General features: G+C 42.6%; 2 protein-coding genes across 19 annotated transcripts in view; one reads left to right on the top strand and one right to left on the bottom strand.

The window, feature by feature from the left end:
* The window catches only part of LOC139759442 (uncharacterized), a 227895-nt gene extending 226882 nt beyond the window's left edge, over positions 1–1013 (top strand). Inside the window, exon 13 of the mRNA XM_071681557.1 lies at positions 1–1013. This exon is cut by the window's left edge and continues 738 nt beyond it. The gene's annotated coding sequence lies outside the window, so the exon portion shown is untranslated.
* LOC139759444 (uncharacterized) overlaps positions 1–27631 on the bottom strand; it is a 131031-nt gene that overhangs the window by 23283 nt on the left and 80117 nt on the right. For 11 of the 18 annotated variants that reach the window (XM_071681563.1, XM_071681564.1, XM_071681566.1 and 8 more), the window contains 5 exons: positions 9567–9665; positions 8241–8399; positions 5444–5650; positions 4308–5152; positions 3931–4199 (listed from right to left, as the gene is read on the bottom strand). In XM_071681563.1, coding sequence (XP_071537664.1) covers positions 3931–4199; positions 4308–5152; positions 5444–5650; positions 8241–8399; positions 9567–9642 — 1556 coding nt within the window. In that variant the 5' untranslated portion in view covers positions 9643–9665. The remainder of the gene's footprint in view (positions 1–3930; positions 4200–4307; positions 5153–5443; positions 5651–8240; positions 8400–9566; positions 9666–27631) is intronic. The other 7 variants (XM_071681573.1, XM_071681576.1, XM_071681578.1 and 4 more) reach the window with 1 other exon arrangement.

Raw genomic sequence — 27631 nt, 5'->3', positions numbered from 1 at the left:
AATGTATTTTCTTAGCTTAGCTGACTTATCCATTTGTTTGTTGAATCCTTTGATGTTATCAGACTTTACACATGTTGCCACAATTTGCCAGGAGGCTTAATGACATCTGCTGACTTTCTTTACCTTCAGTTACCTATAAAAATCTCAGCCAATGAACAACTATAATCATGCTGTTCCTTAAATGGACAAGTTTTATCAATTATAAAATCTAGAAACATCATTTCCATATCCTGAGTAAGAGAACAAATGCATGAACAATATGCACCAGTCATTTCTGACTATAAGGTTTTGAGGATAGTGTGTATGTAATGACATCTACAAAACACCTTTAGGGCATTCCCTGGCCATTAGGAAACATCATTAGGTCATTCCCCTTCTCATTACAAAACATTCTTAGGGCATTCCCTGGACATCAGGAAACATTATTGTATTATTTCCCTAGTCAACAGTAGGAAAATATCCTTATATCATCTACCAGGTCATAAGTTACAAAGCATATGTTACTCCTCTGGTCATGAGTTAGAAAACAATCTTATGTTATACCCCTGGTCATCTGTTAAATAAGTTATTTCCCTAGTGTGGCATCAAGAGCCAAAATATGTTACAATTTCATCACCTGCAGAGATTTTCAGGCTACATTAGCAATTTTGGCCCAAGTTGTAGCCCATGCTGTTGGGTCATAATGCTACACCACTTCAGACTTATTACAGCAACAACTCAGGAAATGGCTTTTCAAAAATGACAGACGGGATGGTAATATAAATGGATGCTTGTAACAGTTTAACTTTGGTAGAATTTTTTTCTCATACTCAGCACCTATATTTCTCACTTCTGGGCTCTGAAATGAGCATCAGAGAGCACACCCACATGAAGAAGGTGTGAACATCGAGAAAAACTTGCAGTCTACGGATGAAGCTCGTCTTTTTCTGAAGGTGACATATCCGGAGACACATAATGGAGGACAACCAGATGGATTCGGAGGTATCATCTAATAAAAGCATGTATGGAATGCCACGATCTTGTTTTGCTTATCCAATGAGAGAATCTTTGGACAGGCCAATTAAGAAGCAACCTACCATACGCATGTATACATCCGGGGTTTCAGTAGTCAGCCCTGCTTGTCAAAGTTCCAATAATTTTTTATTCATAATATAATATGTTTCTCACTGACAAAGACTTAAATCTAAAGAGCCTGAATAGACAAACACTCTCCTATGTAATCTTCTATGAGGCAACTAAAGTAATTAATTCAGGATAAAATGATGATGTTCAAAAGAAATTTTCCTTGAGGGCATCAAATAGTTATATATCTAAAGTAAACTATCACCTTTAGCAAAAGCACTCATTATTTTGATTAATCTTAACCCATAAAAGGTGATCTTCCAACATCACCAGATTTTTATTTATGCATATTGCATAAGTTTTATTAGCTTTTGTTCTTGACCCCCAATTTTATTAAAGAACAGTTTCATAAAAAGACAATGCAGAACCAGACTCTCTTAAAAACCAAAAAATTGTGAAGGGCCTATAATCTTTGTGAGCTGGCATCTTGGCTGACATAAGAAAGCTAGGAGCTTCCTTCTAAATATCTATTCTATCAACCTATTCCAAACAAGACTAGAAACAATATCAAATCCCTCAGACAAAGGCAGCTTCTGGTATACACATTTATACACATTAAAATGGTTTGGACATCTGGAGAGAATGAGTGACGAGAGACTGACAAAGATGACATAAGTGTCATGAGGGGAGGGGACAAAATGGGGCGACTGATTTAGTGAAGGAAGGATTGAGTGAAGGTTTTGAGTGCTAAGGGCCTGAAAATGCAGGAGGGTGAAAGGAATGCACAGGATAAAGTGAATTGGAACAATATAGTATACAGGAAGCAATGTGGTCTTAATGGACTGAACCAGGGCACATATATCAGTTTGGGGAAACTACTGAAATGCCTGTGGTTTCAGATGATGCGAGTTAATGAAGCATTTCTTCATATATTCCATGGCACATGCCCTGGTTCAATCCATTGACAGCACATCGACCCCGGTATACCACATTGTTCCAATTCACTCTATTCCTCGCACGCCTTTCACCCTCCTGCATGTTCAGGCCCCAATCACCCAAAATCTTTTTTCACTCCATCTTTCCACCTCCAATTTGGTCTCCCGCTTCTCCTCCTTCCCTCCACCTCTGACACATATATCCTTTTCGTCATTCTTTCCTCACTCATTCTCTCCATGTGACCAAACCATTTCAATACACCCTCTTCTGCTCTCTAAACTACACTCTTTTTATTACCACACATCTCTCTTACCCTTTCATTACTTACTCGGTCAAACCACCTCACACCACATACTGTCCTCAAACATCTCATTTCCAACATATCCACCCTCCTCTGCAAAACCCTATCCATAGCCCACACCTCACAACCATATAACTTTGTTGGAACCACTATTCCTTCAAACATACCCATTTTTGCTTTCCAAGATAATGTTCTTGCCTTCCATACATTCTTCAATGCTCCCAGAACTTTCGCCCCCTCCCCCACCCTGTGACTCACTTCCGCTTCCATGGTTCCATCTGCAGTCAAATCCATTCCCAGCTATCTAAAACATTTCACTTCCTTCAGTTCTTCTCCATTCAAACTTACCTCCCAAATGACTTGTCCCTCAGCCCTATTGTACCTAATAACCTTGCTTTTATTCACACTTACTCTCAGCTTTCTTTTTTCACACACTTTACCAAACTCAGTCACCAACCTCTGCAGTTTCTCACCCAAATCAGTCACTAGAGGGAACGAGAAGTGGGAGACCAAATTAGAGGTGGAAGGATGGGGTGAAGAAGATTTTGAGCGATCAGGGCCTGAACATGAAGGAGGGTGAAAGGTGTGCAAGGAATATAGTGAACTGGAACGACGTGGTATACCGGGGTCGACGTGCTGCCAATGGATTGAACCAAGGCATGTGAAGCATCTGGGGTAAACCATGGAAAGTTTTGTGGGGCCTGGATGTGGAAAGGGAGCTGTGGTTTCAGTGCATTATACATGACAACTAGAGACTGAGTGTGAACGAATGTGGCCTTTGTTGTCTTTTCCTAGCACTAACTCATACATGTGTGCGGGGGGGAGGGGGGTGTCATTGCATGTGTGGCAGGGTGGCGACGGGAATGAATAAAAGCAGCAAGTATGAAATATGTACATGTTTACATAAGTATATGTATACACTGAAATGTAAAGGTATGTTTATGTGTGTGTGTGTGTGTGTGTGTGTATGTATATACATGTATATACATGTGTATGTGGGTGGGTTAGGCCCTTCTTTCGTCTGTTTCCTTGCACTACCTCGCTCACGCAGGAGGCAGCAACAAAGTATAATAAATAAAACATATAATATATAATTTTTCATATACACATTCACCATTTCCTGCATTACCGAGGTAGCGTCAAGAACAGAGGACTGAGCCTTAGAGGGAACATCCCATGGCCCCCTTCTCTGTTCTTTCTTTTGGAAAATTAAAATCAAGAGGGGGGGATTACCAGCCTCCAACTTCCTCCCCTTTTAGTAGCCTTCTGCAACACGCAGGGAATATGTGGGAAGTATTCTTTCTTCCCTATCCTAATTTTTTTTTTTTTTGCAAAGCTTTGAATTCTGGAGACAGCACTAACAACATGAATGGAAGATTTAGATGGACAATGAAGCAGTTCAGTACTTCAGCGATGAGTAACTTCAGGACAATTAACCAAAAATGACAATGACATCATAAAACAAATTCTAAATGATAATATTCCCAGCAGCTTTTCCTACTTATCAGATCCTCCTTTATCTGCCATTAGGAAAAACACACCCAAAGTATAAGGTACAAGGTAGGTATATGGTGATAGCTTAAGATAGGTTAAGATGATATGCAGTGTAGGAACATGCATTTCATAAGTACCTTTCTATCTGTACAACAAGGGATATTGGTGTGGTGGTGTGGCTTTGCACAACAGGAGCTGGAGGCAAGTTGGAGCGGTAGCCTGGTGGGGTGATGACGTTATGGCAGCCATCCTCATCGCTACCATCCGAGCAGTGGTTCCTCAAGTCACAACGCTGAGACTCGTTCACACATGACCCGTCGCTGCAGGTGAACTTGCCATCCAAACAACGTGTCAGGGAGAGGGAGCGCAACTCACCCTCTCGAGCTGAGCATATTTTTTTCTCCACCTGAGGAGAAGTCAATATTGTAAATTTTCGCGATCAATAATTACCGGTACCTCAAGTGTTCACAGCTCCAGATATTTTACAGTGGGAATTTTAGCTGGGAGACATTACCACAACGGTCCATTGGTTGATGCCGTCTGGATACTTGGTTTTACTGAGTGCCTCCAGTGTTGCCAGAGTAGTGTTGGACCACAGATCCAGCAGTATCCAATAGGAACCTCTGTACTCCACCTGATACTTGTAGAGACCACGCCAGTAAGGACGCCCTCCCTTGTAACCCCTCAGGCTGAACACTGTGTCATCTGGATTCGGCTCACACAGGCCACGAAGTATGTATACCTGGACAGCTTTGAAGGTGCATGAGGCACAAAACTGATTTGCCACACTGCAGCTCCAGTCTGACCAACCATTACGGGTGTAGTCCAGCAAAAGGCAGTTCTCGTTCACTTCTCCATCAGGTTGACGTGTTGAGAAAGGTTTGTACGTCAGGATGCTGTTTGTGGCAATATTTCGCCAGATTCCTTCTTCATCCTCATCAGTAGCACCCAACCAGAGTCCCACCCGGCTTCCACAGTTTGAGGCAAACTCCCCTAATATTGCCAACAACATCTCATTTTGTAAGGCATTTTGGGGCACTGGTATCGAACCACCGACAATGCGACAAAGTTCAATGGTAACTGGTATGGTCCGGACTTCAGGGAATATTAGTGTGGGCAGTGAAAGAGGACGACACAGATCAGAAATGGGCAGTTCTTCCCACTTTGCCGACCCTTCCAGTTCCCAAGGCGCCGACTCCCAGTCCAGTACGTCTCCCTCAGTATCAAGATTACATGAAGCCAGCTTCTGAATGTCAGTGTTGGAGAGGGGCTTCTTCCAGAGCTGAACCAACGTCACCTTCCCTCCAAAGCTTTGATACCAGTCGAAGCCACCACCAGGAATGTCATCTTGCTCCTGACCTGCAGAGTGTGGACGACAACAGAACATTTTAGCATACTTTAACAATATATTGAAGCCCTTAAATTCATCTTTTTCTCTATTAAGATGACATATGCATTATCTAATTCTTATAAATGCAAATCTAATTAAAGATTTTCCCATTTTGTTGCTATGTGAGCTACATTTCTGGAGGTGTAATATTTGACAGTGGCAACACCTGTGACTGTGCTCACACAATATATGATACTAAGGCTACTGATTCATAGTTTACTTTGGATGCATTGTCTACACTCATATAAAAATCTACGTACCAATTACCATAGTGCCATTGAGGAAGAGAGGTCGTGGTGCTGTGAAGTGCTCCTCCACCAGCGACTCCCCCCTGACAAAAAGGCGACGGACTGAACGGGAATGGTCGTACCAGAGGCACATGTGGATCCACTCCTCCTGTTGCACCTTAACATGAGCAGAGAAGAAAGACGAGTAGAATGCAAATCCCACCTGTTTTGGGCTGATGTCTGGGGAGAGAGAGAGAGAGAAAAAAAGTGAATTTTTCATGTCTAATATCATGTTTGATGGTTCAACACGTCCATAAGTCTGGTTAATAGTACTGTTATATCTATTTAGTTAAGTGGGAATAATTATGGGATAATAAGGTCATCTGTAGTAAACTACCTACTAAGCCATTATCATCCAATCTCAAAGCAGCAGGATATATACTAGATGAGTCTATATGTCAAGTGGAGAGGGTGATGGATTACAAGAGGCCTTGGTACATAATCAGGATGGAACTCTTCATCACTGTGCCCCACAGTAATAAATTTAATGACAATAACAGAAATTCAATGAAAAATTCAGCATATTCTTTTCTCTCTTCCCCTTGATGATTTTTAGAAAAAAAATCCTAAATTACCAGGAAACTTTAGAGCTGCAATCATCCTGAAAATGAAAAGGGGTCACACTAACTGCTAGCTCTTGATAGAAAGAAACCTGAATGAGTCTTGGAGTTATGGAACCAATAGGAGAATGTTGCTAAAGAACCTAAAGATGGAACACAGTCCAGGGATGAGACCCACCCTAAGGATGTGGACCCAACCCAGGAATGGTGACCCAACCTAGGAAGGGAACCCAACACAGGAATGGCAACCCAAAATAAGGTTGAAACACAACCTAGGAATGGACCTGACATAGAGACTGGACTCAACCTAAGAAAGGGAACCAATCTTTGAACTGGACACAACTATGGGGTAATACCCAACCTAAGGATGGGATCCAACCTAGGATAAGACCCAACCTAGAGATGGGAACCATCCTAGGGATGGGATCCAACCTAAAGATGGGGACCAATCTAGGGATGGGATCCAACCTAGGAACTGGACTTGACATAGGGATCAAAACCAACCTAGGAACTGGACACTAACAATGGATTTTACCCATTCTAGGAATGATCCCCCAGCCTAGAAATGGAGACCTGACCTATATGATGGGACCTGTTAAACACAGGAATGGGACCTAACCAAAGTGACGTGTGAGTCTTTGATGTAAAGCTTAGACAATGTTTGGTGAGCGGGAAAGGAATTTTGGTGACCAGATGGCATGAGCCAGACAATGTCACCATGCCAGACGTGTCACCAGGTCTTCAATTCTCTACATAAAACCATGATGGTGACACCGTACCTGAGTGTGTGCGTGTGTGTGTGTATATATATATATATATATATATATATATATATATATATATATATATATATATATACATTCTTGATGCTCATGTGGACTGTTATGTAGAGCGTTCCATCCCATGAAGCGAAAGTGGTCCCTCTTCTGAAAGTGAACCACAATGTCTTTTATAACTCAAAACATTTCACGTGTTTTTACCGACGTTATAGAATATTCAGCGACCGACCCTTGGCTGGTGTAATGACTGTGGTTATATGGGGTGTCCATCAGGATAGTCATTAGTCACTCACAACTGCAATAAAAGGCAAAGGAGCGAGCAAATGCGTCATCATCACACGTCTCATTTTTTGACACATGACGCTGATATATCGCATGTTCGTATCTGTCATTCGAGGGAATTTGTTACAACGCTTTCATGAACCACGTAAACAGAGTACAAGAGAGATTTATGTTATATTGAAAATATTCAACACCTAAAGCCCTTACATCAATCTCTTATGCTATTAGTGCTCCGGTCCAACATATGTTTGCATCAAAATTCCCATCATTCATTCCAGTAGAATGGTCAAGTGGCTACGTGAGATCCAGATTATTCAAAGGGTAGTTACCGACACTATCTAGTAGCGCCATGCGATATTCCTTAAAATAAGGCTGGGTGGGAGGGACATCGTCATTCGCGACATCCAGCAGCGGACCAAACAATATATTTCGAGGGTACATTGCTATACCTTATTCTCTGGTAACTTACCAAATACTGAAATAAGGAAGAAGACAGTGTCATCACAGTTACGTTTATTCGGCACTTGAATTGAAGGCCATTTTGGATTCAACTCCTTGTCCCTCAGAGCCAACAGACAGACAACCTCATGTTAGATACAGGTGATCCAGAAGAATGAAAGATATATTCCTGATGCATGGGACACCTTCCATAAACCGTCTCTTAACGTCAGTTCTTCATTCAGAGTATGAGGTTGTTGTCTCATTATGCATACCACACTTGTTCCTTCCGCTTGTGGCTTTCCCACACCATTGGATGAGCCACTGACGAGGGCAGTATGTTACCATAAATGGAAGTTTTAATATCACTTGGAATCAGAGTCGTTATTAACTAGGATTTTTTTTTCTAAATTCTTTGATTATAATGTTATTGTCTCGATAACAGTAGCTTCTCTCGAGGAAATGGGAAGAAAAGGCCACTTGCCTTCTCCCGGTCGGCGAGACGGGGCAGTAGTCTAAGGCCACTTACCTTCCCCTGGTCGGTGAGATGGGGCAGCAGTCTGAGGCCACTTACCTTCCCCTGGTCAGTGAGATGGGGCAGTAGTCTGAGGCCACTTACCTTCCCCTGGTCGGTGAGATGGGGCAGCAGTCTGAGGCCACTTACCTTCTCCCGGTCGACGAGAAGGGAAAGAGAAGACTGAGGCCACTTACCGGCGTAAAGCTCGTTGACATACTCGCTACTGATGGCGTAGCTGACGGCGGAGGGCTTGGGCCTGAAGTAGGTGGTGAGCGTCCAGAGGCAGAGGGTGAAGGAGTAGGTGTAGGCCACGCCCTCCCAGCCGCTCCAGCCCTCCGGAACCCCGCTGTTCTCTGCAACACAAGGAACACCGGGTGGAACACGACCCTAAACGTGAACAAAATGTTCTGATATATGAACACGAAACGGGACGAAAAGCTACAGCTGCATGGACTGAATGATTGGAATACTTACGAATGAACTGAAATACAATGGCGAATCTAAAGTAACCTGAAGGAACTGTGAGGCAACACATTCCACAGATATTACAACTAGTGGATAATGTATTGCAGTCAGTTGCTCCCGGATGAGAAAAATCTTAAATCACACTTTGGACATTACGAGGGAAAATACAATCTATTGGTGTGGAGGGTAGTTTTCTTCTACGTAACTGAGAATCTTAAATATATTTCTCTTTCGTTAAGGAAATCCATCTGATCCCTTACTGAATGGGTATATGAAGTCAACGCTGCGCTACAATCAGTAGCAAGGACAACATGTACCCATTTAAAGCGAGTTTTTGATATTATTCATCACATGAGATCAGTCATCTGTTTCTTCTCGTGTCACGGCTCAGTTATATTTGTTACTTCTCGTAAGCTGGGTTAGTGAGTGTTGTTACATATCGTTCACTGTCTAGCCTAGTCACTGTTGGCACATCTTGTACTCTGACATAGTCACTGTCGTCACCTCTCGTCCTCTGTCTGGCCTAGTCACTGTCGTCACCTCTAGTTCTCTGTCTGGCCTAGTCACTGTCGTCACCTCTAGTTCTCTGTCTGGCCTAGTCACTGTCGTCACCTCTCGTCCTCTGTCTGGCCTAGTCACTGTCGTCACCTCTCGTCCTCTGTCTGGCCTAGTCACTGCTGTCACCTCTAGGTCTCTGTCTGGCCTAGTCACTGTCGTAACCTCTCGTCCTCTGTCTGGCCTAGTCACTGCTGTCACCTCTAGGTCTCTGTCTGGCCTAGTCACTGTCGTAACCTCTCGTCCTCTGTCTGGCCTAGTCACTGTCGTCACCTCTAGTTCTCTGTCTGGCCTAGTCACTGTCGTCACCTCTCGTCCTCTGTCTGGCCTAGTCACTGTCGTCACCTCTAGTTCTCTGTCTGGCCTAGTCACTGTCGTCACCTCTCGTCCTCTGTCTGGCCTAGTCACTGTCGTCACCTCTCGTCCTCTGTCTGTCCTTGTCAGTGTTGCCACCTCTCGTGTGTGGTGTTGTGGATCAGGTGGGCTGGTGTCCAGCTTACCTGTGTCCCTGGAGACATCTTGGTCAGCCAGGCGGAGGATGCCAGCGTCCTTGTTGGGCACACCATCCGTCTGCATCACCAGCACCCGCACACCCAGAGCTGCGGGAGGAGAGTGTACGGTCAGGGGTGTGGTCCAGGGTTTGGGCAGGGTGATGGGTTTGGTCTAATGCTGGGGCAGGGTGAGGGGTGTGGTCCAGCGCTGGGGCAGGGTGAGGGGTGTGGTCCACCGCTGGGGCAGGGTGAAGAGAGTGGTCCAGTGCTGGGGCAGAGTGAGGGATGTGGTTCAGTGCTGGGGCAGGGTGAGGGGCGTTGTCCAGGATTCGAGCAGGGTGAGGAGTGTGGTCCTGTGCTGGAGAAGGATGAGGGATGTGGTCCAGTGCTGGGGCAGGGTGAGGGGTGTGGTCCAGTGCTGGGGCAGGGTAAGGAGTGTGGTCCAATGCTGGGGCAGGGTGAGGGGTGTGCTCCAATGCTGGGGGCAAGGTGAGGGGTGTGATCCAGTGCTGGGGCAGGGTGAGGTGTATGGTGCAGGGTTGGAGCAGGGTGAGGGGTGTGGTGCAGGGTTGGGGAAGGGTTAGGTGTATGGAGCAGGGTTGGGGCAGGGTGAGGGGTGTGATGCAGGGTTGGTGCAGGATGACATAATTAAGGGAAGATCGTAAAGAACGTGACAAGATAAAGATTAAAGCAAGATCATATTGATTATAGCAAGACCTTACAGAAAGAGGCAAGGTGTTACAGAACATGACAAGATCCTACAGAATAAGGCAATATGTTTCAGAATGTGGTGATATCTCACAGAATAAGGCAATATCTTTCAGAATGTGGCAAAATCTTACAGACTCAGACAAGATTGACAGACGTCTTTTTGGTTTGAGAAGTGACGCTGTACAAGTAACTCATTCGCAATAAAAAAAAAAAAACAAACTCCAGGAATACCACTACTGTACGGGTAACTCCGGTCTATCGTGACGTCTATCTGGGTGTCTACCTAAAGGGGTTCAAAGTAACAAATTGCTTGACTGTTTCTTCGCTAATCTTCCTCGAGTTAAAAGCTCTTTTTGCCTTTTGAGACAGCAGGGACACCGTGGCACACTACCACAGGCGAGACTGACCCCAGCGGACCGAATTCTCTGAGCTTCCTGGGTAATCAAGAAGGCCGAAAGCTATGTGGAGTTGATTGAGACTATGGTGAAGAACTACGGCAAAATGGGCCTCAGGATGTCTCTCACAGTTCACATCCTTGACGCTCATCTTGATAAATTCGAGGAGAACATGGGAGCGTATTCGGAGTAGCAAGGCGAGCACTTCCACCAGGATATACTGGACTTTGAACACCGCCACCAAGGAACACATAATGTGAACATGATGGGAGATTATACTTAGGGTCTAATTCATGAAAATGATTTACAGTACAATTGTAAATCTCGAAAAAAACTACTCGCTTCTAAATCTTTTGTGATCATTTTTGTTTAACAGTGTAAATACATGTGATTTTGATTCATAAGTTGTTTTTCTAACTTTGATATATACGTGCAAATTCGCCCGCTGTCCATTTGGAAATAGGTAAATTTCAAAATATCAGTCTTGGTTGAAGAGGATACTAGTCTTTTTCTCTACCTATTACGCATAGACAATTAGGAAATAACACTTACTACCCAGGAGCAAAAATTGTTACATAGTGTAACTAATAGATATACAGATATACGCAAAAGAATTATCAACCGAGTTTGCGATTCTGAGTCCTCAGCTGGTCACTGGATTTGAAGTCTTATCCGTAAATATGTTGTCACTTCAACTGGCTCAGGCTTCGTGTCATCGTATTTACCTCCTGGTGAGGGAAAATGATAACTGTACAGTTAAACCTGTCGTTTGCATGGCCACACCACACACACACGTTTGTAGCATGGCCACACACACACCACACACACACACACACACACACACGTTTGTAGCATGACATTGATGCCTATTTTTGCCCCAAACATTTGATCCACGGAAAACACACACAAAGCAAAATATACAGAAAAGAAATAATAAAAGCGCTTACATATCCGGATAACGGAGAATGAAAGTCAAGAAACCATTTATTCACCGCGATCAACACTGTGAACCACAAATATGCTTGAGCAATTTTTCCGACGAACAGAATCGTGTCGTGCAACAGTCACGAATATTTCTCGCTAAACCAGCTTTGAGGATGTTCCCAGTGACAAATGAATTTCAATTTTAAAGCAAATAAACCTCAGATATTTACCGATATGTCTGAAGTTTTGACACAAATTTCCTAGCTCATCGATAATCCACTTTTTAAGGAGCTATCAACAATTTTTCGAAGGCTATATAACATTTAGAAAAACAATTAAGAGTTGCAATTCAGGGCACCATCGAAAATATATTTCACTCATGGATTTGGACAAATAGCATGTCTTCAAGGGAATCCCTTTACCCAGACGTGATTCAGATCGTGATGTGGAGCAATATTTTTGTTCTTCCAACGAATGATAAATGATCGGGAAGGGCTATGATGATCATGGATAATTTGAGGTTACACGTAAAACAAGACCAGAAATCAACAGTACATACGAGAACCTCATTCGTCTTCCCGAAGGCACCTAGATTCAAATATATATTTCCAATGTTATGGTCGAACACTACCAAAACCACTGTCATCTGCCCTCCGCCATGAGAGTTGAATACGATTGATGTAAACAAACAGAGGACACAGCAAACACAGTCATCGCTCAAATCACCCAGGAACTGACAGTAAAATACACCATAACTCGAAAGTATTTGTCATAAAACGTCGTAAATAAGGTAAACATATGTTGCTGGGGAGGTTAGTTCGTCTTTTTTATGGTTCTGAAAGAATTTCAACTTTTTCGTACATTTTCCGTGATCAACGAAACTCTGTACTGACATTAGAGAAAGGGGTGGGAGAGAATATTCAATTATTAAGTAAGACTCAATTGGGAGAAAAAGGGGCTAGGGGGCGTTATAGTATGTATAAAACTTTAATTTCAGAAGGGTGGATTGGGGGGGGGTAATGATATAGCTAAGACTTATGTAACAGATTTTTTTTTCTCTTTTTTCAGGTGAGAACAAAACTTTGATATGCTAATTTAATATTTTTACTCATATGCCAACCGCGTCTGTATTACTACACTGCACAATCCATACATAATATGCATAATTCATACTTATACTTTGCCCGACCTGTGCCAATAATGGCACACCCAAGAATGGGCTGTTCCAGACAAGGGCCCGTTTCAAGGTGAGTCTTGGCGACTCATTATCCTCACGCACACTCTCTCCCACGCAGGCTCACGTGCTATTTATACGACATTAGAGGCATGACACCTAGAACACAGGTACTTTGTGGCGCAGAGAAACCTTTCTGTCCCATTATTTTCATGATATCTCCCCAGCTGGTAAAGAGCAGCCATGCCAGGCGTATGTGGTAATTTGCACAGTGGTGAATCTTGAAGTCCAACGTACCCAGCATTCGTTTTGCCCGCTGGTAATGCCAAAGTGACAGAGGCAGACTCCAGCACTTAATACAAGTCGACTGCAGCACTTAATACAAGTCGACTCCAGCACTTAATAAAAGTCACTCCAGCACTTAATACAAGTCGACTCCAGCACTTAATACAAGTCCCCTTGTTGGAGGTAAACCCGGAGCCTTGGGCAGCTCAAACCATATGACAATGACTTTATATTTACCTGCTGCAGGCTGGGACGGTAGGCTCTCCCTCCTAGCCATGATCGTGAGGAGACGTGGATAGCTGTTGCTGTCCTGTGTCAGTCAACAGACCATCATCATGTGTGTTACTGGCATCAGGGGTGGTGGGAAATGTCAATCTTTCCTCAGTCACTCTCTCCATGTGACCAAATCATTTCAACGTAATCTCTTCTGTGCTCTCAACCACACTCTTTTTATTACCACACATCTCTCTTACTCTTTCATAAATTACTCGATCAAACCACCTCACCCCACATACTGTCCTCAAACATTTCATTTCCAACACATGTACCCTCCTCCGCATAAGCCTATCTACATCCCATGCCTCACAACCATATAACATTGTTGGAACCACTATTCCTTTAAACGTACCCATTTTTGCTCTCTGAGATAACGTTCTCGCCTTGCACACATTCCTCAAAGATCCCAGAACCTTTGCCCCCAACCCTACCCTGTGACTCACTTCCGCTTACATGGTTCCATCAGCTGCTAAATCCACTCCCAGATATCTAAAACACTTCACTTCCTCCAGTTTTTCTCCATTCAAACTTCAATCAACTTGTCCCTCAACCTTACTGAACCTAGCTCTTATTCACATTTACTCTCAGCTTTCTTCTTTCACATACTTTACCAAATTCAGTCACCAACTTCTGCAGTTTCTCTCTCGAATCGGTCATCAGAGCTGTATCATCGGCGAACAACAAGTGACTCACTTCCCAGGCTCTCTCATCCACAAGAGACTGCATACTTGCGCCTCTCTCCAAAGCTCTTGCATTCACCTCCCTAACCACCCCATCCATAAAGAAATTTAACAACCATGGAGATACCACGCACCCCTGCCGCAAACCGACATTAACTGAAAACCAATCACTTTCCTCTCTTTCTACACCTACACGTGTCTTACATCCTTGATAAAAACTTTTCACTGCTTCTAGCAACTTGCCTCCAACACCATATATTCTTGATACCGTCCAGAAAGCATCTCTTTCAACCCTATCATATGCCTTCTCCAGGTCCATAAATGCTACATACAAATCCATCTGTTTTTCCAAGTATTTCTCACGTACATTCTTCATTGCAAACACCTGATCCACACATCCTCTCCCACTTCTGAAACCACACCGCTCTTTCACAACCTGATGCTCTGTACACGCCTTTACCCTCTCAATCGATACCCTCCCATATAATTTCCCAGGAATACTCAACAACCTTATACCTCTGTAATTTGAACACTCACCTTTATCCCCTTTGCACTATGCATGCATTCCACCAATCCTCAAGCACTTAACCATGAACTATAATTACAAAGAATATCCTTACCAACTAATCAACAACAGTCACCCCCTTTATATATATATATATATATATATATATATATATATATATATATATATATATATATATATATATATATATATATATATATTCAGCAATCACCACTGGAAAGAAGTGAAGGCTCTGGATATATATATGTACTTCTATATTCATTCATTATACTTAGGCCTAAAAAGATTGGTGTCGGACGGCGGGAACCAAGTGTGATGGGATTTAAATAACTTTGTTAAGTACTGGGCACCTGATGAGGTAGACTGTCCCCACGAAACATGTGCCACATGTTAGATACAATTGTATGAACTACTGAAGTGCGATTTCACCATACTATCATCAAGTACAAATGTGATCAACATATCTACATGTGTGTGTGTGTGTGTGTGTGTGTGTGGATGTTTTTTCTTCGTCTGTTTTTTGGCGCTAACACGTTAACGCGGGAAACGGCGATCAAGTATCATTTCATATATATATATATATATATATATATATATATATATATATATATATATATATATATATATACATACATAAGCTGTAGTTCATGCACATCACGCATGACCCTCAAATGGCTGAAGGCAGTCTTTTTTTTTTCTTTCTTTCTTTCTTTCTTTCTTTCTTTCTTGCTCCACGGATTGCAGCGTGTACTGGTCGTGAATACGGGCGGGGCAACGTTGGCAGACAAAACAGTTCTTCTTAATTTCGGCTGCAGCAATCAATGACGATACACACACACACCAGCCTCTGTGCTTCGTCTGCAGCAAAGTCTTGATATCAGGCATATGACACTTACTATTATAAACACTGGTGTTTGTTTAATGTAAGAGGTACAACACTGCGTTTGTTATCTTGGAGGTGGAGTGTGGCTTCACGCAACCCCAATGTTGATTGATGTTAGCTGACACCTTCCGTGTCTGAATGATTCACATTCATATATCTCAGCTATTAATATGAGGTTCAGAGGATGTGCATTCGTCAAGGCATGTATCGCCGTATCTCAGTTTAGCAGCTAACTGATTTTTACAAGTTGAATACACGTGACCCGTAAAAAAGAGCAGTATACAATATTAAAATTGGTATCAAGACATGAATTATCATGGCACGTATTTGGCCTACATGACGGACAGCCTTAACCCACCGTCTTAATATAGAGTCTAGGGAAGAAGAGGTGAGAGAGAGAGAGAGAGAGAGAGAGAGAGAGAGAGAGAGAGAGAGAGAGAGAGAGAGAGAGAGAGAGAGAGAGAATGGCCCGTTGTTACGTACCATTTTATACGAGTGTACTTCACCTTGACAAAGTGTTACAAGGGAAAAGGGATGTTAGAGTTACCCCAAAAAAGTGTTTTGTAAAAGCTGTATGGTTCCTTAGATATCATGGCAACACACACACACACACACCACTGGTAAGAGAATATATATATATATATATATATATATATATATATATATATATATATATATATATATATATTGCTTCAAATCACACCACCCAGGTCTAATCACCTTAATCAAGTACGAATAACGAATCCACTGATGTCCATCTCTTCCCAATGTGTAAATCATTCTAGTGGCGCCCCTAAACTGGGACTTTACCGCTAAAAAGCTACCGAAATGTTCAACAAGGAATTATGACCAGATATCTCAGCCATAAACAATGAATCCTAGGATAGAACGAGCAGTGGTGGGACAAAGGACGGGCCATGGCACACGATCGCAGTGTACCTAAGAAATCTATACTTATAGGTAATTCATTAGTTCTGGCCTCTGGCTCGACATAACAAAAGAAAAAAATACTTTTAATCGTACAATGTTGTACGTCAAACAATGCTGCATCCTTTAGTGGAATCAGAAAACTGCATTAAAAGAGTCATAAGGAAGTCCATCACAATGTAATCCATTTCGACTCCATCACTGTACTTGAGCTGATGTGAGGGAATTATAAGACAGCAAACGCCACGAAATAAAATGTATGAGTGACTGTAATAAGATTGCTATGAGTGGTTATCACTGTGGGAGAAAGTAAGAGGATACCATGAGTGACGAGCCAGACACCGAGTGACGGCAATAACTTGAGTGACGCACAATAATATACACTCGTGACTGACGGGTCTATATCATTGTGCCACGGTAATAATAATATGACACCGTGAGTGACGGAAATATGAAAACACGAACAAATATCAAAAAAAAACTCAGAAATTCAGATGCATTACTTTGAGAAACTCTTAAAGGTGCATTGCTGCGCCGTACCTATAATTAGCCTGTAAACATTGTTAAAGATTCAGGGACCACTGCGCTTTTATATAAAACTATACTACGCTAGTGGGAAAGAAGTATGGCTCCAAACACCTAGGCTAAATATTTGTTCACTGCGATAAAAATATTCAACTAATGGTGGGCAAAAACCGCATAACCTTAGAATTTCATGGTCATACCATGGTACAAAACTTATTCTCTTTCTCTAGGAGACTCAGGGTAATTTACTGGAACTTAGACATCGTTTCAAGACATCACTGCAATGAAAATGGTTGTGTAGCCTTACGTTTTCTTTCGTGAGATGTCAGGGAATTTTACAGACTCCCGTATTTTCGTGACATCGATCTCAATTCTGGACTGACAACAAAATGGTGTCTAAAGGATAAATATAGTATGTCGTGACTCCCAGAAGCAGCTCATGATCTTCGTAAATATTAGAGAAGTGGTCGGTGAAAAGTGTTAGAATGATATATGCTGTAATTTCTTGAATCATTGCATCTGGGACTTTCCAAACACTAGGAGACTTTCACCAGAAAAATATCACATTTTTCTGCATTATATATATATATATATATATATATATATATATATATATATATATATATATATATATATATATATATCTTTTCTTCTTTCTTTCAAACTATTCGCCATTTCCCGCATTAGCGAGGTAGCGTTAAGAACAGAGGACTGGGCCTTTGAGGGAATACCCTCACCTGGCCCAATTCTCTGTTCCTTCTTTTGAAAAAAAAAAAAAAAAAAAAAACGAGAGGGGAGGATTTCCAGCCCCCCGCTCCCTCCCCTTTTAGTCGCCTTCTACGACACGCAGGGAATACGTGGGAAGTATTCTTAATCCCCTATCCCCAGGGATAATATATATATATATATATATATATATATATATATATATATATATATATATATATATATATATATATATATTGTCCCTGGGGATGGGGAGAAAGAATACTTCCCACGTATTCCCTGCGTGTCGTAGAAGGCGACTAAAAGGGGAGGGAGCGGGGGGCTGGCAATCCTCCCCTCTTGTTTTTTTTTTTTTTTTTTTCCAAGAGAAGGAACAGAGAAGGGGGCCAGATGAGGATATTCCCTTGAAGGCCCAGTCCTCTGTTTTTACCGCTACCTCGCAAACGCAGGAAATGGCGAATAGTATGAAAAAAAATCTATCTATCTATCTATCTATATATATATATATATATATATATATATATATATATATATATATATATATATATAATCTATTTATTTATTATACAACCCACCCACATACACATGTATATCCATACACGTCCAAACACGCACATATTACCTACCTATACATTTCAACGTATACATATATATACAAACATACATATACATATAAACACATGTACATAATTCATACTTGTTGCCTTTATTCATTTCCGTCGCTACCCCGTCACATAGGAAATGACCCCCCCCCCCCCCCCCGCACGCACGCGATGTAGCGCTAGGAAAAGACAACAGAGGCCACATTCGGTCACACTCAGTCTCTAGCTGTCATGTATAATGCACCGAAACCACAGCTCCCTTTCCACATCCAGGCCCCACAGAATTTTCCATAGTTTACCCAAGACGCTTCACATGCCCTGGTTCAATCCACTGACAGGACGTCGACCTCGGTATACAACATCGTTCCAATTCACTCTATTCCTAGCGCGCCTTTCACCCTCCTGCATGTTCAGGCCCCGATCGCTCAAAATCTTTTTCACTCCAACTTTCCACCCCAAATTTGGTCTCCTACTTCTCCTCGCTCCCTCCACCTCTGACAAATATATCCTCTTTGTCAATCTTCCCTCACTCATTCTCTCCATGTGACCAAACCATTTCAAAACACCCTCTCCTGCTCTCTCAACCACACTCTTTTTATTACCACACATCTCTCTTATCCTTTCACTACTTACTCGATCAAAACACCTCACACCACATACTGTCCTCAAACATCTCATTTCCAATACATCCACCCTCCTCCAAACAGCTCTATCTATAGCCCACGCCTCGCAACCATATAACATTGCTGGAACCACTATTCTTTCAAATATACCAATTTTTGCTTTCCGAGATAACGTTTTCGCGTTTCACACATTTTTCAACGCTCCCAGAACTTTCGCCCCCTCCCCCACCCTGTCACTCACTTCCGCTTCCATGGTCCCATCCGCTGCCAGATCCACTCCCAGATATATAAACACTTCACTTCCTCCAGTTTTTCTCCATTCAATCTTACCTCCCAATTGACTTGTCCTTCAACCCTACTGTACCTAATAACCATGCTCTCATTCACATTTACTCTCAGCTTTCTCCTTTCACACACTTTACCACTCTCAGTCACCAGCTTCTGCAGTTTCTCACCTGAATCAGCCAACAGCGCTACATCAACAGCGAACAACAACTGACTCACTTCCCAAGCTCTCTCATCCACAACAGACCATACTTGCCCCTCTTTCCAAAACTCTTGCATTCACCTCCCTAACAACCCCATCCATAAACAAATTAAACAACCATGGAGACATCACACACCCCTGCCGCAAACCAATATTCACTGAATACCAATCACTTTCCTCTCTTCCTACACGTTCACAAGCCTTTATATCCTCGATAAAAACTTTTCACTGCTTTTAATAACTTGCCCCCCCCCCCCACACCATATATTCTTAATACCTTCCACAGAGCATCTCTATCAACTCTATCATATGCCTTCTCCAGATCCATAAATGCTACATACAAATCCATTTGCTTTTCTAAGTATTTCTCACACATTCTTCAGAGCAAACACCTGATCCACACATCCTCTACCACTTCTGAAACCGCACTGCTCTTTTCCAATCTGATGCTCTGTACATACCTTCACCCTCTCAATCAATACCCTCCCATATAATTTGCCAGGAATACTGAACAAACGTATACCTCTGTAATTTGAGCACTCACCTTTATCCCCTTTGCCTTTGTACAATGGCACTATGCATGCATTCCGCCAATCCTCAGGCACCTCACCATGAGTCATACATCCTTACCAACCAGACAACAACACAGTCACCCCGTTTTTTTTTTTTAACAGATTCCACTGCAATACCATCCAAACACGCTGTCTTGCCAGCTTTCATCTACCGTAAATCGTTTACTACCTCTTCTCTGTTTACCAAATCATTCTCTCTAACCCTCTCACTTCGTACACCACCTCGACCAAAACACCTGATATCTGCCACTCTATCATCTAACACATTCAACAAACCTTCAAAATGCTAACTCCGTCTCCTTCTCACATCACCACCACTTGTTATCACCTCCCTATTAGCCCCCTTCACCGATGTTCCCATTTGTTCTCTTGTCTTACGCACTTTATTTATCTCCTTCCAAAACATCTTTTTAGTCTCACTAAAATTTAATGATACTCTCTCACCCCAACTCACATTTGCCCTCTTTTTCACCTCTTGCACCTTTCTCTTGACCTCCTGCCTCTTTCTTTTATACATCTCCCACTCATTTGCACTATTTCCCTGCAAAATTCGTCCAAATGCCTCTCTCTTCTCTTTCACTTATAATCGTACTTCTTCATCCCACCACTCACTACCCTTTCTAATCTGCCCACCTCCCACGCTTCTCAAGCCACAAGCATCTTTTGCACAAGCCATCACTGCTCCCCTAAATACATCTCATTCCTCCCCCACTCATCTTTTGTTCTTTGCTCTCACCTTTTTCCATTCTGCACTCAGTCTCTCCTGGTAGTAACCTCCTCAGACAAGTCTCCTTCCCAAGCTCACTTACTCTCACCACCCTCTTCATCCTAACATTCTCTCTTCTTTTCTGAAAACCTCAACAAATCTTCACTTTCACCTCCACAAGATAATGATTAGACATCCCTCCAGTTGCACCTCTCAGCACATTTACATCCAAAAGTCTCTCTTTCGCGCGCCTATCAATTAACAGGTAATCCAATAACGCTCTCTAGCCATCTCTCCTACTTACATACGTATACGTATGTATATCTCTCTTTTTAAACCAGGTATTCCCAATTACCAGTCCTTTTTCAGCACACCAATCTACAAGCTCTTCACCATTTCCATTTACAACACTGAACACTCCATGTACATCAATTATTCCCTCAACTGCCACATTAGTCAACTTTGCATTCAAATCACCCATCACTATAACCCGGTCTCGTGCATCAAAACTACTAACACACTCACTTAGCTGCTCCCAAAACACTTGCCTCTCATGAACTTTCTTCTCATGCCTAGGTGCATATGCACCAATAATCACCCATCTCTCCATCCACTTTCAGTTTTACCCATATCAATCTAGTTTACTTTCTTACACTTTATCACATACTCCCACTACTCCTGTTTCAGAAGCAGTGCTACTCCTTCCCTTGCTCTTGTCCTCTCACCAACCCCTGACTTTACTCCCAAAACATTCCCAAACCACTCTTCCCCTTTACCCTTGAGCTTCGTTTCACTCAGAGCCAAAACATCCAGGTTTCTTTCCTCAAACATACTACCTATCTCTCCTTTTTTCTCATCTTGGTTACATCCACACACATTTAGACACCCTAATCTGAGCCTTCGAGGAGGGTGAGCACTCCCCGCGTGACTCCTTCTGTTTCCCCTTTTAGAAAGTTAAAGTACAAGGAGGGGAGGGTTTCCAGCCCCCCGCTCGCGTTCCCTTTAGTCGCCTTCAACGACACGTGAGGAATGCGTGGCAACTATTCTTTCTCCCCTATCCCCGGCGATATACATATATATATATATATATATATATATATATATATATATATATATATATATATATATATATATATCATACTATTCGCCATTTCCCGCGTTAGCGAGGTAGCGTTAAGAACAGAGGACTGGGCCTTTGAGGGAATATCCTCACCTGGCCCCCTTCTCTGTTCCTTCTTTTGGAAAATTAGAAAAAAAAAAAAGAGAAGGAAGGATTTCCAGCCACCCGCTACGTCCCCTTTTAGTCGCCTTGTACGACACGCAGGGAATACGTGGGAAGTATTCTTTCTCCCCTGTCCCCGGGGAAAATATCATATATATATATATATATATATATATATATATATATATATATATATATATATATATATATATATATATATATACATACACTGCAACAGTTTGTGAGGTGTAAATCCCAGGGACAAAAATCCGTGCTGTCGTACTCAAACACTCAACACATATGGCATACTTAACCACTCAACACAAATGGCATACTTAACCACTCAACAAATGGCATACTTAACCACTCAACACAAATGGCATACTTAACCACTCAACACATATGGCATACTTAACACTCAACACATAAGGCATACTTAACCACTCAACACAAATGGCATACTTAACCACTCAACACATATGGCATACTTAACCACTCAACACATATGGCATACTTAACCACTCAACACATATGGCATACTTAACACTCAACACATAAGGCATACTTAACCACTCAACACATATGGCATACTTAACCACTCAACACGTATGGCATACTTAACCACTCAACACATAAGGCATACTTAACCACTCAACACATAAGGCATACTTAACCACTCAACACATGGCATACTTAACCACTCAACACATAAGGCGTATACAAGTAAGGAGTTTCGCGTGTGCTGATACCTCGGTGAACACTGCGTTTTATACTCTCCGGAGCCCAAGTAATTGAAGTGGAATGCGTATTTACGTCCACAAAACCTTAGTGACCCGAAAGTGCGGTATTCGTACAAGTCCGGCCGAACACACACATACACACGCACACCTGACGTAAGCTGTGCTTATGTGGGTGCGAATATAAGAATATATTCATTTATCTATATCATACTTAACCGCCGTCTCCCGCGTTACCGAGGTAGCGCAAGGAAACAGAGGAATGGCCCAACTCACCCATATACACTTCCACACATTCTCCAACGCTCCCAGAACCTTCGCCCCCTCCCCACCCTGAGACTCACTTCCGCTTCTATGGTTCCATTCGCTGCTAAATCCATTCCCAGATATCTAAAACACTTCAATTCCTCCAGGTTTTCTCCATTCAAATTTACCTCCCAATTAACTTGTCCCACAACCCTACTGAAGCTAATACTAATAGCCTTGCTCTTATTCACATTTACTCTCAGCTTTCTTCTTTCACATACTTTACCATATGAACGTGCACTTCTACATAACATACAAACCTCCAACAGTCAGGATCGAACCCGGAAACCCTGCGGAGCAGGCGGGGGCACTACAGCTAGGATATAATCGCTCCTGATAGGAAAATGACTATACGAATACTATGTCATCGAATACCCTTCGTCTCACGTTGGTGAGCAACGGGGTCCCCACTGGTCATTTCCCATAGGCTCACACAACCAACAGATAGCATTTTACAGAACCTAACCGTACAACACGGAGGTATATATACATTCGACTATGAACGCGCACTTCCATATAGTAAACAAACCTCCAACAGCCAGGAACCCTGCGTAGCGATCATAGCCTAGCTGTACAGCTCCCGCCTGCTACGCTCTCGTACTCCGTCTGGCTAAATTAGTCCGCCGGCTCCATGCCCCATCTTCCTGGTTAATTCACGTACTGCACTATGACCAGAAATTTCTGCCTAACTGACAAAGCCTAGAATCATGCATGCGTATGTGCGCTGCTTCTAGGGCATTCCTCGTGCTCCTCTCTCGATCTACATCATGGTGTACCTTGGTTTCGTCCCATCCGGGTAAATGCTTCTCCCGTCTCAATTCACGCGTATTACGAGAGCATTCGATAATCTATGGTTCCGTAAGTCATCTCTGTGTCCGTCACTCTTTCTCCAATCGACGTAGTTTTACTATAATAGGCTTTCTTGTGTCCACTGCATGAGATCCTTATAAATGATGCTTGTTCTGTTACTGGTGTCGTCTTGCATACTCCATTTAAGTCTTAAAAGATCCTCAGTTTTCCCTCCAGGTGATGAAGCAACGTGTGTACTGTCCACTATCATGATGAAGCAACGTGTGTACTGTCCACTATCATGATGAAGCAACGTGTGCACTGTCCACTATCATGATGAAGCAACGTGTGTACTGTCCACTATCATGATGAAGCACGTGTGCACTGTCCACTATCATGGTGAAGCAACGTGTGTACTGTCCACTATCATGAAGCGGCGTGTGTACTGTCCACTATCATGATGAAGCAACGTGTGCACTGTCCACTATCATGATGAAGCAACGTGTGTACTGTCCACTATCATGAAGCAACGTGTGTACTGTCCACCATCATGATGAAGCAACGTGTGTACTGTCCACTATCATGATGAAGCACGTGTGCACTGTCCACTATCATGGTGAAGCAACGTGTGTACTGTCCACTATCATGAAGCGGCGTGTGTACTGTCCACTATCATGATGAAGCAACGTGTGCACTGTCCACTATCATGATGAAGCAACGTGTGCACTGTCCACTATCATGAAGCAACGTGTGTACTGTCCACCATCATGATGAAGCAACGTGTGTACTGTCCACTATCATGATGAAGCAACGTGTGTACTGTCCACTATCATGATGAAGCAACGTGTGTACTGTCCACTATCATCAAGAAAACGTCTAAGACTTGCCCGCGATTTACGTACAACCAGGAACTTTATTTCTCTTTGCTAAGTCATTCACTTCGTTATCATGTTCCCGTTCGTTACCTCGTCTTATCTCTCCCGTATCCCTTAAGCTTTATTCTGGGGTAATCCAGCTTCAGGAACCTTCAGTCATATGATTCATGTCTTCCAAAGTGTTCTTCCCAATAACTCCTTTAAAGGCCGTGGAAAAAAAAAAATCTTAAGATAACGGCTGCTTTAATTCCATCACATCGGGATGACAGAATGTGAACGAAAGTTCTCTCTCAATCAGCTTCCTCTTCACGAAGAATCTCGGATCCAAATCAATCCTCCATGTTACGGTGTCGAGGAACGGAAGCTCCGTCTTTGCCTCTTCTCGATGGCAAACGATATTCTCTCACTAACCTCCTTCAGCCGAGTGTTATCTTGTCATGCAGGTAAGCTCTGCTCGGTGTGATCACTTAACTCATCCTCCACGTCCCGGAAGCAAGAGGTGCCCACCCTGCCCGTGGTTCTGTGAAAGACGTCTTTTTTTTCTAGCGTCTCCACGTCCAGACACGCCATGACCGCGCTAACGAATGACAATACTCACCACCATACGCGAACGATCCATATTTCCCACATCACGAAACAAGTTCGCTCTGGATAATGACAAATTTTAACAGCCGTTCAGACTTGCAAGATAAACGTATATCTATAGCCTGCAAAAGTGTTACTTGCAACGTTGGTGATTGCCTTCATCATTCTTCTACGCGAATGAAGTTCCCTTCGGCGAGCTGGTGTGATCGTCATGGGAGATAAAGGCGTACCGACTCATCGAGGAACTTCTCACTCCAAGGAAGTCCATCGTGTACATTCTAGCGCTAGCGCCTATTACTACTAATTCTATTCGATAAAATCAATATCTAAAAAGATTTCCACGTAAAACGAACGACCTCTCTCTCTAATTAATTCATTCTTATATTGTTATAAAAAGCAAGCCCCAGGCATAATTCAGGTTAATCTATCGTTTTAATAGCCGTTCAAACTTGCAAGATAAACGTATCTATAGTCTGCAAAAGTGTTACCGGCTAAGCAATAACCAAGTGTGCTTTTTAGGTGTATGAAGAAAGCTGTTAATTGAAAATGAAGGCAAATACTTCCTCCCTTACCCACATGAATATGATTTACGTCAACCTAATATCCCATGAAACGCATCACTGTTCATGACTCTTTCCTCTATAATACTTATATATCATTTTGCGTCTCAATAAATCAGCTACTGACATACCTCCAACTCGGCTACGCAGCGATTTCGAAGAAGTGCTGAAGTGTTTCACAGCGAAATTATGATAATTTGTTTTTTCTCGAATTCAACCGGCTTCGAGTAAGCATACAGTGAAGTCGCAACTTTTTTTTTTTTAATTGATTTCAAGTACTCTTGCTAGCACTGCATGCTTGTACGACCTGCTCTAGAACGCCATCAAAATTTATGCTAAAAAATTCCAAGCCTAAGAACGCTACTTCGTTTCGTGGAATTTGCACAGCGCTAGACGAAAGCTTAGTGCTAATCTCAACTGATAAATAAATATCATTAAGTACTCAGAGTAAATCTTATTATTATCATTATTATTATACCAAAGGAACTGTATATTTCGTTGTACAGCCAAGATGATTCGCAGTAAAGCACTTTTTAAATTAAATTAAATATCACCACTTATTTTCTAAAATGAATCTGTAAAAAAAAGTGTACTTATCTAACGTGATTTAATTTCTAGCTTAAGTAGGGCAACTTTTAAGATAGCTTAACCGTACTGTATCTTATTACCCAAACATACTAGATTTTGAATGAAACGTTCTTCTGTAATCTGCTGCTGTTGCTAAGGAACATCTTTATCCTCGGCTCCTGGTCTGAGTCTTTTAGCGGATACTGCTATGCTTCGAGCTCCAACTGGTAACTGGTCTGAGTCTTTTAGCGGATACTGCTATGCTTCGAGCTCCAACTGGTAACTGGTCTGAGTCTTTTAGCGGATACTGCTATGCTTCGAGCTCCAACTGGTAACTGGTCTGAGTCTTTTAGCGGATACTGCTATGCTTCGAGCTCCAACTGGTAACTGGTCTGAGTCTTTTAGCGGATACTGCTATGCTTCGAGCTCCAACTGGTAACTGGTCTGAGTCTTTTAGCGGATACTGCTATGCTTCGAGCTCCAACTGGTAACTGGTCTGAGTCTTTTAGCGGATACTGCTATGCTTCGAGCTCCAACTGGTAACTGGTCTGAGTCTTTTAGCGGATACTGCTATGCTTCGAGCTCCAACTGGTAACTGGTCTGAGTCTTTTAGCGGATACTGCTATGCTTCGAGCTCCAACTGGTAAGAGCGAGGCGCTCGCTCATCCTGGACACGTAAATGCTCGTACAGTCTCTTAACTCGTTTTCGCTCCCTATATCGCAAGAACTTTCAGGTTAGCTACTACCTTAACACGATCAACGGTAGCCATGTTGATTCTAAGGAATGAACCAAAGGCCTGACGTAACCACATTACGAAACGCTTCGGCTTCTGGGCCAGTAGACTAAAAACTTGTCATAAATAACCAAATACGGTCTCGTGAATACGTGCCACATGGAAGATGGGGGGGAAAAAATATGATAATAAAGACGTTAATGTTACCTTGCTTTTTCTTACTGCGGGTTGTTGATGGGTTCTTGCTGGAATGTCTTTGGACGTCGATATTCAGTCGTGCACACCCAGGCTAAAAGCAACTACGAGCTTGAGGGATATCACTCAAGGGCAATTCCTAGCATGATTGCCTTGAGGTGAACAGTATACGCCACCGCTAAGTCAACAATAATGTACCTGGGTCACTTCAAAGGGCAGACCACTGTCTGTATAAAGTGACTTAAGGCTAATGCTGCTCTGTCACACTCATTCTGGTACTGGCTACGCTACATGACTGACCGACTCTCTGGACTGCACAAAAGCCTAGCCAGAAATTGAGAAGAGATGATGAAAATATTGCCTTCTTAAGCGCCTTGCAACAATTGAGAAATATAAGTGACTTAAGGCTAATGCTGCTCTGTCACACTCATTCTGGTACTGGCTACGCTACATGACTGACCGACTCTCTGGACTGCACAAAA

This window comes from Panulirus ornatus, chromosome 33 (assembly GCF_036320965.1).
Source record: "Panulirus ornatus isolate Po-2019 chromosome 33, ASM3632096v1, whole genome shotgun sequence".
NCBI lineage: Eukaryota > Metazoa > Arthropoda > Malacostraca > Decapoda > Palinuridae > Panulirus > Panulirus ornatus.
Note: the sequence above shows the minus strand (reverse complement) of the source record. Positions and strands in the feature narration are given on the sequence as shown.